This window comes from Pipistrellus hanaki, assembly GCF_964339955.1.
Source record: "Pipistrellus hanaki genome assembly, chromosome: 5".
Classification (NCBI taxonomy): domain Eukaryota; kingdom Metazoa; phylum Chordata; class Mammalia; order Chiroptera; family Vespertilionidae; genus Pipistrellus; species Pipistrellus hanaki.
The window spans coordinates 51,905,819-51,919,970 of record NC_140507.1 but is presented as its reverse complement, the minus strand read 5'-3'; the positions used below and the strand labels follow the sequence as shown (position 1 = coordinate 51,919,970).

Sequence of the window (14,152 nt, the reverse complement as noted above, 5' to 3'; positions counted from 1 at the left end):
AAGATAGACTTTCTCTTGGTCTAGTTTTTCCCCTTATCTTTGAGAATGATGGATTTTTGTTTTATCTTTATTTGTATTTCTACTTTTTAACAAAAAGTTGATTTTAACAAAACTGTGATTTTAAATAAGAATGGATTTTTAAGAGTCTAAGAATTAAGCACAAATAAAACTTTTTGGATTAAGTGTTCAAGATTGCCTGAGGAAAAAGAAGTGAGGCTATGTTGGGGATTAAGAGTGAGCCCAGACTTAGAATAGCATCTATGTTTCCCCCTCGTTTTTCCCAACTACTAGGAAAAAAAAATTTCTATTTTGAAAAATGCTTTATGTTATATGTGAAGAAATCCTTTATAATAAAAGCCTAATATACAAATTGTCCCCTCCACTGGGAGTTCAACCAGGGGGTAGGCTGGCCATCCAACCACCCATGACCCCTCTGCCTGGCCGGCCTGGCCTGATGGGGGCGGGCCAGCCAAACCCTACCTGTGCACAAATTGGCGCACTGGGCCTCTAGTAATGGTATATGTCCTTAAGAAAATGAATATTATTTTATTAGAGATTAAGTACTATCATTATTTAAAACATTTCCTTCATGTCAGGAAATGGACATATAATTTAATCACAATTTATTTAAACAGATCTCAAAGTTCTTTACCAACATTTGTTTATTAATCTCAAAAACCTTGCCAAAACTCCACTAGTCTCACTCGAGAGGCTTATGATAAACAGCATTATCCTTATTTTGTAAAAGTATGGTGATATAATAGATGGTTTAAAACAAACCTAAATTCTTAACCTAGGATCAGCCACTATTTTCTTTATTCTTTATTCTTTCACTAATTTAATCCACTGAAATATAGCAATTCTGGAAAGGTATTAGCTACCTTTAACTATAATATGGTAATCTTTTATATAGCTTATACAGAAAAACAAAAAAAAAAGCAACTCCCATTGAAATTAAAAATATGAGCAAGGAGAGGTAATTACCTGAAACAGACTATCAATTTAATAGCACCTATCTGGTGGAAGTGGTCCTTTTAGAAAGAATACCTAATCTAGATTTTACCTTTAATACAAACAGATAGAAAACTACATTAGCCAGGGGTCTTCAAACTATGGCCCGCGGGCCACATGCGGCCCGCAGAGGAGTCTGATCCGGCCCGCCAGGTTTTTTGGGCAGTGAGCGCAGCCGAGGTGTTACAGTAGGAATTAGTAGTTCATATAGTCCGGCCCTCCAGCTCTCTGAGGGACCGTGATCTGGCCCCCACTTTAAAAAGTTTGAGGACCCCTGAGCTAGACCATGCCCGTTCTCTGTCCCCTATAAGGAACCTCACATGACAAATCTTTGCTTGCTTGAGGAACTGGTATATTTTCCCATAGCCCACACTAAGAATTGTGTAAGTAATTGCTGTTCTCTGTTTGCTTGACAATTTAATTTAAAGACCATATAAAATATTGTTGCCAGCATATTTGTGTTCTACTTTATCCCTAACTTAAACCTTCTTTTCTAATTTATATTTTTTCTGCTTCTGATTTTTTCATGCATATTTTCCCATTTTGCTGTGTGCATTTTCTGTAATACCTAGATGTTTTCATGGAACTGGCTAGATATAAATAGAAAAACATTTACTACATTGAAGTTCATGGTTGAGTTCCTTTGCTATTTTAAAGTGTGCCCCTTACCTATGGAGTTAGCACTTCAACTTTCTTTAGTACATGAATATTTCTTTATATTTATCTGTAAATGCATGCACACATAGGCCTAGATGACCTCTTAGTCACTAGTAACAAAGGAACTTTTACCCGTTGACTTTGGGATATACCAGCGATTTTCACCCTTTTTCATCTCATGGCATACATAAACTACTTTCTAAAATTTTGTAGCACACCAAAAAAAAAGAGGTATTTTTGCTGCTCTGACCAAAAAATAGGCATAATTTTGATTCATTCAAACCAGATTGCTATTATTGTATTAGCTGTTATCATTTTTTTATTTGACAATGTAAGGGAAAATAGGTCAGTGCCCCTAACTAGTCAGGTATTGCATGTTTAAAAATTCTGTGGCACACTAGGTGCCTGCCATAGCACACACATTAAAAATCTCTGGGATATACCTTTGAAATCTGAGCTACTCTGGATTTGTTTCCTAACCTTTAAAATGGAATATTTCATTAAATTATTCGATTTCTACTCAGCTATAAAACTAAAGCAAAGAATAGACCTTTTTTCATATGACCATTCTAAAAACCTTGTGTATCTTTTACACAAATATAATTTTGTTCCTAATAATTTCTGTGTTAAATATCAGTAATACATGGAAAATTAATAATGTGGTATCACATTACTGTTATGCTGACTCAAAGCAAAGTTGCCTAGGCTTTGATAGATAATTTCAAAATTAAGTGGCTTATGAAGTATTCATTAAAAAACTACATTGTTGATCTGTGCATACATTGTTGAATATAGTTATACCTTATTATTTTAAATGATTCCGTTTCTGTTTATGGTACTGGAATATCTTTTCTGACAGACCAAAAATAATTATTCCACAAAATTTTCTACTGTCATTAGTCAATATTAGTAGTAAATTAAATACTGACTAGTTGAAGTATTCTCTATATAGAATGTACTCAGTAAATTTGTGATTAATGATGGAACTCCATACATACAAATTTATTGGGAAAGCTTAATTTATATCATGTAATTTTTATCTAGCATTAAAAAATAATTCAAATTGTACTTTTACTCCTTTATGTGGCCTTTGGCCCTTTAAATGATAGTTTGTTTTAATCCTTGTAATTTAATTTATATGAAAACTAAATTTTGTTGCTCTGTTTATTTTTTTATTGCTCTGTTTAGATCATTTTTCCTACTATTATAATTTAGTTTCTGTGTGATTTGTGTGGCTAATTGAATAAGCATACTCAGAAGCTTTCATCCCCCCTCCTTTTTTTTTCTTTTCTTTTTCCATTTCCTTTATTTTAAATGACTTTACACAATGAAAAAGAAATTGATGATTTGCAAGGATTGGAAATAAAAATTTTAAATCTATAAAGAGCTGGCCCACCAAGAAAATCTCCTTAAGCAATGTCAGATAATTAGCACCCAATTACTTTTGTGTGTCTATGGAGTTTGGTAATTGTCCCCTTTTGTCACATATAAGTAAAGGGTGGAAATGTGTGAAAAGTTCATCATTGTGCTAATAAACACTTTGAGGTGATAAAGAACTATTAATTATATCTATCAAAAGTGATCTCAAATCATATCATGCAGAATATAAAGAGATCTTATTTCTTACCTTATATCCTGTCTTGGGTGAATTTATATTGTCCTGGGGAGATAGAGAAGACAACATTTAAATAACTAATAAAATAGGTAGGTGGTAGATAAAATTGAGTTGAGAGACTCAGCAAAGGCAAGAGCAGAGAGTGGAGGTTTAATAATTATTCCTTGAAGAGGTGAGGAGTTAATGGAGTGAAGCTCATAAATTAGAAATTTATGAAGTTATAAATTAGAATGTAGAATTGGCATTACATTTATCTATAAGTGCTTTCCCCATAGAGAATACATATTATTTTTATGTATTTGAAAATATGGATATTCTTTGCGTTTTCTTTCCATAGTTGGCACTTTATGTGCTTTCATTCCTGGAACCCAAAGACCTGCTACAAGCGGCTCAGACATGTCGCTACTGGAGAATTTTGGCTGAAGACAACCTTCTGTGGAGAGAGAAATGCAAAGAAGAGGGTAAGGTTTCCATAAGGAACATGTTCGAACTCTGAAAAAGCTAAGTGATTCTGAAAACAAATGGAAAAGCGTAAGTTTTATGTGCAAGTAGAATAAAGTGATGGGTAAATGGAAAAAGAGAACTTTTGGCAGTCTATCAGGGAATCAAAAATGAGTGTTCATCTGCATGCACCTACTTACATAAAATCCACAGGTTATTCCACATGTTCAAGTGAGTCAAATCTTGCAGTTAATCCCTTTAAAGAACATTATAACTCATTGCAAGTGTATGAAAAAGACAAGATGAAGATGACTTAAAGGAAATCCAAAGATATATTAGCAATTAAATACTCAAATATTCTATATTCTCTTTGTTCCTCCATAAATATTTTTTGGACACCTCTTATGTTTAGTGTTTTTTGAGGAACCACCATACTATTTTCCATAGCAGCCACACCATTTTATATTCCCACAAGCATTGCATTAAGGTTTCAATTTCTGTACTTCCTCACCAACATTTCATAGAATCATTTTGAGAAAGAAATGAAATTGTTGATATAAAAGAGCACCATACAAAAGACAAACTTTACATTATTTTGTTTTGTAAAACAGTGTTAGAAATTAGACAATGCCTGCATGGTGGTTTTCAGCATGGGGGGGAATGAGGTACATTATAAAATGTGTAATATTTATTATTGATGAAGGCAATGATACTCTTTAACTCTTTAAAACTAGGTATTGATGAACCATTGCACATCAAGAGAAGAAAAGTAATAAAACCAGGTTTCATACACAGTCCATGGAAAAGCGCGTACATCAGGCAGCATAGAATTGATACTAACTGGAGGCGAGGAGAACTCAAATCTCCTAAGGTAACTGAACTCGTGCGCAGTGTAACAGAATCCATTAATCAGTGTTAGTACCCACTGTGTTTTATAACTTGACACCTATTTCCAGAAACAAAGAAAACAATGTATTTTAAAATAACTGTAAGCATAACTGACAATATTTTTCTATTGTGAATCTCTTTAGTCTGACAACTCATTGTCTTGAATAAAAGATGAGTTGATTGGTATTTGGTTCTTATGTCAAGGAAAAATTTTCTGAATATCCTGTTGAATTTTGTGTCATATACATTCCACCTAAGAATTTGCTCCCTCTCTGACCATATAGTCTGAATATGATTTTTGAGGAGTGCCTATATTTTGGTTTTGTGGCTTTTGTGTTTCATTTTTTAAATTTAACTTCTGATTTTTTAACATGACATTTCAAGTATACAAAAAATAGCAAAAATGCTTAAAATTCTAAGCAATTTGGGGAGATACTCTTCTATTCCTATGCATACATTATGATGGGCTTTTTATGTTTTGAGTTAAAAAGTTAATGGTTATTCTTGTCTTCCTAGTTAATAGGTGCTTTTGTTTTTGTGTGTCAAATTGTAAAACTTAGATACATATTCTTTTGGTTTGAACAAGTAAAATAGATGACTATAAAATACATTTGTGTTTGAACCATCCTTATGAGATCTTGACCCGGTAAAATTATAACAGTTGATGTCTCAAGTATAAATAATAGGTATGGAAACAACAAAAAGTTTAATACTTGATTCATCAATGAGGGTTGATGATGCTTCATATTTCATGTAAACTTTAATTCTAGAAATGGACTACAGATTACTGTTCCTATTTATGGCTTCATTTTTTCTTTTCACCAGTATTTTAAAAGACACAATTTTATAACATTTCTAACTTATACCTCTACCTCCTAGGTGCTGAAAGGCCATGATGATCATGTGATTACATGCTTACAGTTTTGTGGTAACCGAATAGTTAGTGGTTCTGATGACAACACTTTAAAAGTTTGGTCAGCAGTCACTGGCAAAGTAAGTTTACTTCTCTCTGCACATCACAAAGTCACTGTTTTGTGTATATCTTTGCAAAGATCAGCCAGTGAAAGGAAAACAAGAACTAATTTTTGTCTCTAGCTTATTTTAATAGCAAATATCAGAGCTTCTAATTTAGCTTCTCCCTTGGTGTGAAGATGATGTTTCTCGTGATAGGAATGTTATTAGTGTCTTCTTTATTTAAATAGTTTGTCTCTGTGATATACTTATTAAGATTTTAGAGATTTACTTTATCGTTTTCTTGTCTTAATTTTTCCCTCCTTTCTAACTGTCTAAATTATATCTTTCTTCCTTTTTAATCTTTTTCAAAACTATGATTGAGGGATATTTGTTTTTCCTTATTCAACTGCTTTGTTGATAACCTACTTAGAGTTTAGCAGTTATACATAAATCATGTTAATTTAGACTTATCTTAAACCCTATGAGATGGAAGGTAAGCAGACCAGGTATTAAATAGGAGTTTGATGAAAAAAGCAGTCCAAGCAATCAATTTCCCTTAAACAATATTATATTTTAATGTGTCTCCAGTGAAGACTTATATTTATCTGTCCAATAGAGAATATTTTTATGAACTGACAACCTAAAAATAATGGAAGAAAGTATAGGGACAAAAATCTGTCTTTTAAAATGTTTCATCACATGTTATTTCTTGGGCAAGAGTCTTCTAAATATTCCAAGTTAGATGTTAAAAATTTTTAAAGTAGCTTCATATTTCCACAGTTTAATGTTAGTTTTGGATTGACTTCAGGGCTTTAATGTCTGTCTTTACTTGTCTAGAAGAAGTACCTTACCTGGCTCTTAACTACTGCCTTGTGGCAGATTGAGATGGAATGTGGTATGTAGCCACACCCAACACCATCGGCATTCTTTCATTGAATCCACTCCCATGAACAAAACCAAATTGCAATTTTAGTATTATTTCATCAAAGAGGCCAGGCTGGAGCTTTTATACTCTAATGATAACTGTTTACTTTCTATGTACTTGTTCCTCAGTTGTGTGTACATATATAATATGTAGTGCTACTTAATAAAAAAAAAAAGCAATAAATAGCAATGGGGTCATATTATACTGATGTGAGAAATTATTTTCTGATATGCCAAATAATCTAATTGAGTTAATATAACTTTAATCCAAATTTTAATGAGCTACTGAAATGTTATTTAAATCATTTTTCTTTCTACCCAAAAGTAATCATCTTAAGTGTTTTTCCAGTGTCTGAGGACATTAGTGGGACACACGGGTGGAGTGTGGTCATCACAGATGAGAGACAATATCATCATTAGTGGATCCACAGATCGGACTCTCAAAGTGTGGAATGCTGAGACTGGAGAATGTATACACACCTTATATGGGCATACTTCCACTGTCCGTTGTATGCACCTCCATGAAAAAAGGTGAGGGAAACGCCCATCGTGGTTGGGAATTCCTCTTCTGTCACTTGTGAATTTGGAGCCTTTTGTGTAGAGTTCAAGTTATATAATACTTAAACTGTGTCTAATAAAGAGATAGCAATAATGTGCTCTTATATTAGACTTCAGTGATTAGATTTCGGGTGTTTCTGTACTAAGAAAGCAGTAGTGTATTGGCTTACAATTGGAAGGTTATCTTTACATTTCCTTTTTCATTTATTAGTGTTGTTCCTTTCCTCCTTGAAATTCTGTACTCTTGAATAACATCTGTATTTCTCTATACCCCTAATGACTCATCATCTTTAAAAAATATCAGTTTCTTTTTCTTTTTTCTCTTATATTTCTGCTAGTGGGACAGATTCAGCTATTCAGGTTTCAAGCTCCAAGTCTTTTTAATTATGTACCTACTGTACCCTCACTCCATCATACTCCCTGTATCTAGGCAAAAGCTGAGGCCTGCGGTTTTTAATTTATTCTCTCATTATCTATCACCTGAATTATTGACACAGTTTTCAGACCTGGTCCTCTGTTGTCTACCAAATCAAGGACATAATCCTCAATTAAATTTTCAAAATTATTTCATCAAATCAGACTGTTTTCTTTTTCCCCCTCAAGTGCCTTTGCTGTTTGTTTATCTCCTCCTACAAAGCCCTCCTATTTAAAGTCCTTTCTGTCTTCTATTGGCATGTCTTCATGGTAACCCCACCCCCACCCCCATCAAACAGATGCGACTTCTATTCCATTTGTCAGAACAGGTCTTTATGAAGGGTCCTTTTAGTGTCTCTATTCCAGTCCTTACCTTTAACTCTGCCCATACCATCTTCTTTATTAAGAACCATAGCATTGAGCACATTTCACACTAGATTGGTAATATGTGAAGAAAAAGTATCTTTTCCATTGTAATTTGAGTCTACTTTGAACAATGTACTCGACAACTAAAATTTAGGGCATTGTTATGAAGAGGCCTTGCCTTTTAATTTCTATTAGTTCTGACTTAAATCTCTCAGTGATTCCATTTTCTATTCTTCCAAATGTGGTGGCCTTTCTTTTTCTCTTAGGAATGATATAAATATGCCTTTTGTTTTCAGCTCTCCTTTGTAATCCAGAGATGGTTGCAGTCTTTGTATCACTCTGGTCTTCAGAAGAGTGTAACTTCAATAATGTTGGGCCAAATTTTGAAGGAGTTTATGTTGCCTCAACATATGTGTCTTCTAAAATCTGTATATTATAATGCCCTATATAGCTGTTGAATACTTATAAGCATATGCAGCCTTTGAGGACATGTCTAAGACTGGTTCATTTTACCTATATGTAGGGTGTAAAGCACATACCTTTTAAAACACAATCCAGTAGTTTTCAGACCGTCCCACAGAACCCCAAGGAGTTGCTTGATCTCTCACAGGTGGAGAACCAAACCAGCCAAGTCTAGGTTCCTCAACTTCCCATCCCAATCAGAGTAACTCAACTTTCTTATTTTTATATATCAGGGTTTTTACATAGGAGTTTTTTAAAAAAATACTTAAAAGAAAGAAAAGGTTTAATAATCACTGACTTTATATATAATGCTTTTTCATATTATTAAAAATTGTAATACTTTTTTTTTCTTTCTGTTTTCCTTCCTACAGAGTTGTTAGCGGTTCTCGAGATGCCACTCTTAGGGTTTGGGATATTGAGACAGGCCAGTGTTTACATGTATTGATGGGTCACGTAGCAGCGGTTCGCTGTGTTCAATATGATGGCAGGAGGGTTGTTAGTGGAGCATATGATTTTATGGTGAAGGTGTGGGATCCAGAGACTGAGACCTGTCTACACACGTTGCAGGGGCATACTAATAGAGTCTATTCATTACAGGTAAGAGATCTTATCGCTCCTACCCCTTAGATGCTCCTCTGGTGAATCACAAGATCGTTTTACTCAGATAACCACTGTCAAATTGTTGATCAAATGTAGTCTAAAAAAGACTGATCAGATTACCTGTTTTTTACATGTACTTTAAAATTAGCATGAAGAAAACATAAATCTTGAAATTATTTATATGATTTGTTTTAGTTTTTTGTGATTGATTTCCCCTCCAAAATATAAATATTTGTCTTGGAACCTGGGATTTTGGAGCCCTAAGCTTTTTGCTATATTAATTAATGGGTAGATAGTCTCACAGGAGAATAACCCAGATTTTAATAAACTCCTTAGTAGAGGATTAATTTGGCCAAAAGCTGCCCCTTTTCCTTGATAGCTGGAGGTTGATGGACCATGTAATTGTGATTCCATCCCCATTCAGAGGAAAAGTGGAGCCTTCCTGCATAAACTCTATTCTCGTGGGGCTGATTATCAGTCATAAAGGAAAAAAATGACTAGTTTTTTTTTTCTGTACATTTGAACCTGATGTCCTTGGATAGATTGCCATATTTTGAGATAAATAAATTAATAGCAAGTTTAGAAAATGGGTCTTATTTTACTTTCTGAAAGACGGCATTTCCATTAAAAAATATTTCCAATTATTTATATATTGTAGTTCATTTAACAGTTATTGCCCATTAGTGATCAGCAAATTAGTACATAGTCCCAGTGCTGACAGACCTGTTTTTGGGGTATTTGTTTCTTAATTGATAGAATACTGACCATGCCACAAGATATTAACACATAATAAAGATGTTTGTTAGCTTAGAAAAGGTTATTAATTTGAAGAAGGGGGAATTGGCTCACCTGTTTTTATGTTTTGTGATATACTCAGAACCTTAATGAATATAATAGTCTTATTTAAATAAACCATTAGGTTTAGAAAAAAGGTAGGAACATTGTTATAGATCTGGGAATTAGTAAATACTTAGTGATTTTGGGTATAACTGAGAAGCAGGGAAAGTGCTATGTAGTTTACTTTTATTATAAACATGCCACCTCTTCTAATTCCAGATTTAATTATCTATTGGCACATTTTCTAATTAGCATTTAGGTTATTGTAAGTGAAATTTTATTTTACATACAATTTTTAGTGGAACTATCTTTCAAACATCATGAAAGTTACCTCTAGCCCTTTTAATGCCATAGGTGTTGATAGGCACACCCTTTATCACAAGATGTATCAGTACTTCCTATAGGAAAATAAAACTTGAATGGTAGTCCTTGTTAAATTGTCCATAGTATGTGGCTACTGTACTACATGTGGCTATGTAGTCAGATGATCTGAAAGTAATGTGTTCATTTTAGGTGTTGTGTTTTCTTTTTAATTGTTTTGCATCTTTCGGATGGGAGCTTCTGAGAAGACGTACTTAGAGTTGCTTGATTACATGCAGTTTATCCTAGTATCTCATTTGTTCTTGGTATTACTTGTTCTCCTTGCCCTAACCCCCCCTCCCCCCCGCGCCCCCATTAAGATTAAGGTCAATAGGTAATATCAAGAATATCCACACATCTAGTCTAATACACTGTGTTTGTTGTAGTTTGATGGCATCCATGTGGTGAGTGGATCTCTTGACACATCAATCCGAGTGTGGGATGTGGAGACAGGGAATTGCATCCACACGTTAACAGGACACCAGTCGTTAACAAGTGGAATGGAGCTCAAAGACAACATTCTTGTCTCTGGGAATGCTGACTCTACAGTTAAAATCTGGGATATCAAAACGGGACAGTGTTTACAAACATTGCAGGGTAAGTGTTGGCTACCCCCTTTTAGTTGTGTTTGTTAAAAATTAGATTGTTAGTCAAAAGACAAATATGGAGCTTTTGTGTCACAAAAAGAGTTAACCTCATACAAAATAAAAATGCTTATTTTGGATAAGCTTATGAGCATTTCCACTCTTGACTTGACAAAACAAGGCTACCTTGAAAAAGTATGTTAAATTGTGTGTTTAATATAAGATGTAAATTGTGGTTTTTTGATATAAAATTATTTAACCACCTCCTGCATGTACAGTCAACTCTACCCAATCTTGGAGGTATCACAGAAGCAGCATGTTCATTTTATTATTTGAGTGATCATTTCATTTTGAACTTGTAGTCCAATTTTAAATTAAAGAACTGTCTTGCTGGGGGTGGGGAGCTCTCTAATCCGATAGAAAGTTGCTTTGGTCTCAACTTATACCCTTAACCATCTGCTTAACCAAATGGGAAGGAATGATAGTGCCCACTCAACTAGAGAAAGAAAAAGGTGAAAGCTACCATTATTAAATGATTACATCATGATTATGTAATCTTACATCATGACTAACTTCTTCATATTGGTCACAGCCCTTAGAATGTGTTTGTTTGTTTTCAGTGAGGCCATCTGGTAGGTCGGCCATATTGCAGCTTTTTACTCATTGGTTTTGTCTCTTTCTCAGAGTTTTGGAGTAGTGTCCAGTCAGCCTTTGCCCTTGACTGGTCAGTCCAAAGCAGTAGGGCAGTAGATCTCTTATGCTCGTATGCCTCACAGAGTCCGTGATGCCGGGCTATCTCCGCCATCACTAAGAAGAGTTCTCATTTCTGCAGCCAGAAAGCAAATGTGTAGCTAACCAAGCTTCTTGGAAGACAGAACTCTTGAAAGTTAACGCTTCAGTTATAAACGCCTACCAGATTTTCTTACATCCCTGCTGATCCTAAAATACTCAGAGCACAGTTTCTAAATATGCAGCATTTCAAATATTCTATGTATTGCATGTTCTATCGTAGAAGCCTATAAAATTACAAGGTAACTAACTCGTAGCCGTGAGTTCTAATCAGTAATTAAATCCCTTTGGTTTTGCCTAGGTCCCAACAAGCATCAGAGTGCTGTGACCTGTTTACAGTTCAACAAGAACTTTGTAATTACCAGCTCAGACGATGGGACTGTAAAACTGTGGGACTTGAAAACGGGTGAATTTATTCGAAACCTAGTCACATTGGAGAGTGGGGGGAGTGGGGGAGTTGTGTGGCGGATCAGAGCCTCGAACACAAAGCTGGTATGTGCTGTTGGGAGTCGGAATGGAACTGAAGAAACTAAGCTGCTGGTGCTGGACTTTGATGTGGACATGAAGTGAAGAGCAGAAAAGATGAATTTGTCCAAATGTGTAGACGATATACTCCCTGCCCCCCCCCCCCCCCCGAAAAAGAAAAAAAAAAGAAAAAGGAAAAAAAAAAGAAAAGAAAAAGAAAAAAAATCCCTGTTCTCAGTGGTGCAGGATGTTGGCTTGGGGCAACAGAATGAAAAGACCTACAGACTAAGAAGGAAAAGAGGAAGAGATGACAAACCGTAACTGACAAGAGAGGCGTCCGCTGTCTCATCACATACGAAGGCTTCACTTTTGACTGAGGGCAGCTTTGCAAAATGAGACTTTCTAAATCAAACCAGGTGCAATTATTTTCTTTATTTTCTTCTCCAGTGGTCACCGGGCAGTGTTAACACCGAAACATCGTCACAGATTCTGCGCGTCTGTTCTCTTACCACTGAGACCTTCGAAAGGAGCTCTTAGAAAGGAGCTGCAATAACATCGGAATAAGTATGGTTGACTTTCTAATCAGAGAGCATCTGCAACGAAAGTCATTTTTCTGGAGTGGAAAAGCTAAAACAATATATATTACTGTGAATTGTTTTTGTACAGTTATCATGAAAAGCTTTTTTTTTTTTTTTTTTTTTTTTTTTTTTTTGCCAACCATTGCCAATGTCAATCAATCACAGTATTAGCCTCTGTTAATCTATTCACTGTCGCTTCCACATACACTCTTCAGTGCATATGTTGCTCAAAGGTGGCAAGTTGTCCTGGGTTCTGTGAGTCCTGAGAGATGGATTTAATTCTTGATGCTGGTGCTAGAAGTAGGTCTTCAAATATGGGATTGTTGTCCCACCCCTGTACTGTACTCCCAGTGGCCAAACTTATTTATGCTGCTAAATGAAAGAAAGAAGAAAAAAAAAAAAGCAAATTATTTTTTTTTATTTTTTTTTTCTGCTGTGACGTTTTAGTCCCAGACTGAATTCCAAATTTGCTCTAGTTTGGTTACAGAAAAAAAAAAAAAAGACTTTTTTGCCACTGAAACTTGAACCATCTGTGCCTCTAAGAGGCTGAGAATGGGAGAGTTTCAGATAACAAAGAGTGAAGTTTGCCTGCAAGTAAAGAATTGAGAGTGTGTGCAAAGCTTATTTTCTCTTATCCGGGCGAAAATTAAAACACATTCCTTGGAACAGAGCTGTTGCTGCCTGTTCTGTGGAGAAACTTTTCTTTTTGAGGGCTGTGGTGAATGGATGAACGTACATAATAAAACTGACAAGATATTTTAAAAATATATAAAACACAAAAGTAAAATAAAGTTGCTGGTCAGTCTTAGTGTTTTACAGTATTTGGGGAAACAACTGTTACAGTTTTATTGCTCTGAGGAACTGACAAAGCAGAAACGATTCCGTTTTTGTAGTAAAGGCGTCACATGCAAACGAACGAGATGAATGAAAAAGTCACATGGTTTGCCTCATTCTCCAAGAGCCACAACTCAAGCTGAACTGTGAAAGTGGTTTAACACTGTATCCTAGGCGATCTTTTTTTTTTTCCTCCTCCTGTTTATTTTTTTGTTTGTTTTATTTATAGTCTGATTTAAAACAATCAGATTCAAGTTGGTTAATTTTAGTTATGTAACAACCTGACATGATGGAGGAAAACAACCTTTAAAGGGATTGTGTCTATGGTTTGATTCACTTAGAAATTTTATTTTCTTATAACTTAAGTGCAATAAAATGTGTTTTTTCATGTTAGTATGCCTGTTTCTTTCCCTGGGGTCATAATGCTTGATTATAAATATTTAGGGTTTGTCTCTCATCATTAAAAGAGCCAAGTCTTGGTTTCTCTGTGTTCCCTAGTGTGACTTAGAGATCAGTGCTTCCCGGCCCATGTGATACTAAAGTAAGAGTGATGTGGTGTGAGTGCAGGTTTTCTTCCTCTCCTTACACATCAAAGGGTGCTCCATTGGGCTCGTCTCTGAATTACCTTGGGATGTATAACCAAGCAGCAAAAATCACAAAATTTGTGACCGCTGTAACTTGAAATTTCATTTTAAGAATTTGACCACATCTTGCAAATGTGGTCACAGCACATTACAAGCACCAGGAATTTTCTGTACGTGATCTGTGGGGCTCCCACCACCCTGGGAAGTAGGTACAGTTAAGTCCTCACTCAA

The 14,152-nt window shown here is 35.0% G+C and overlaps 1 protein-coding gene across 4 annotated transcripts in view; it reads left to right on the top strand.

Annotated features, from left to right (window-relative positions):
- FBXW7 (F-box and WD repeat domain containing 7) overlaps positions 1-13,730 on the top strand; it is a 152,181-nt gene extending 138,451 nt beyond the window's left edge. For all 4 annotated transcript variants that reach the window (XM_084884296.1, XM_084884297.1, XM_084884299.1 and 1 more), the window contains 7 exons: positions 3,621-3,744; positions 4,459-4,595; positions 5,492-5,605; positions 6,840-7,021; positions 8,662-8,887; positions 10,474-10,684; positions 11,762-13,730. In XM_084884296.1, coding sequence (XP_084740422.1) covers positions 3,621-3,744; positions 4,459-4,595; positions 5,492-5,605; positions 6,840-7,021; positions 8,662-8,887; positions 10,474-10,684; positions 11,762-12,030 — 1,263 coding nt within the window. In that variant the 3' untranslated portion in view covers positions 12,031-13,730. The remainder of the gene's footprint in view (positions 1-3,620; positions 3,745-4,458; positions 4,596-5,491; positions 5,606-6,839; positions 7,022-8,661; positions 8,888-10,473; positions 10,685-11,761) is intronic.
- Positions 13,731-14,152: the final 422 nt, after the last annotated feature.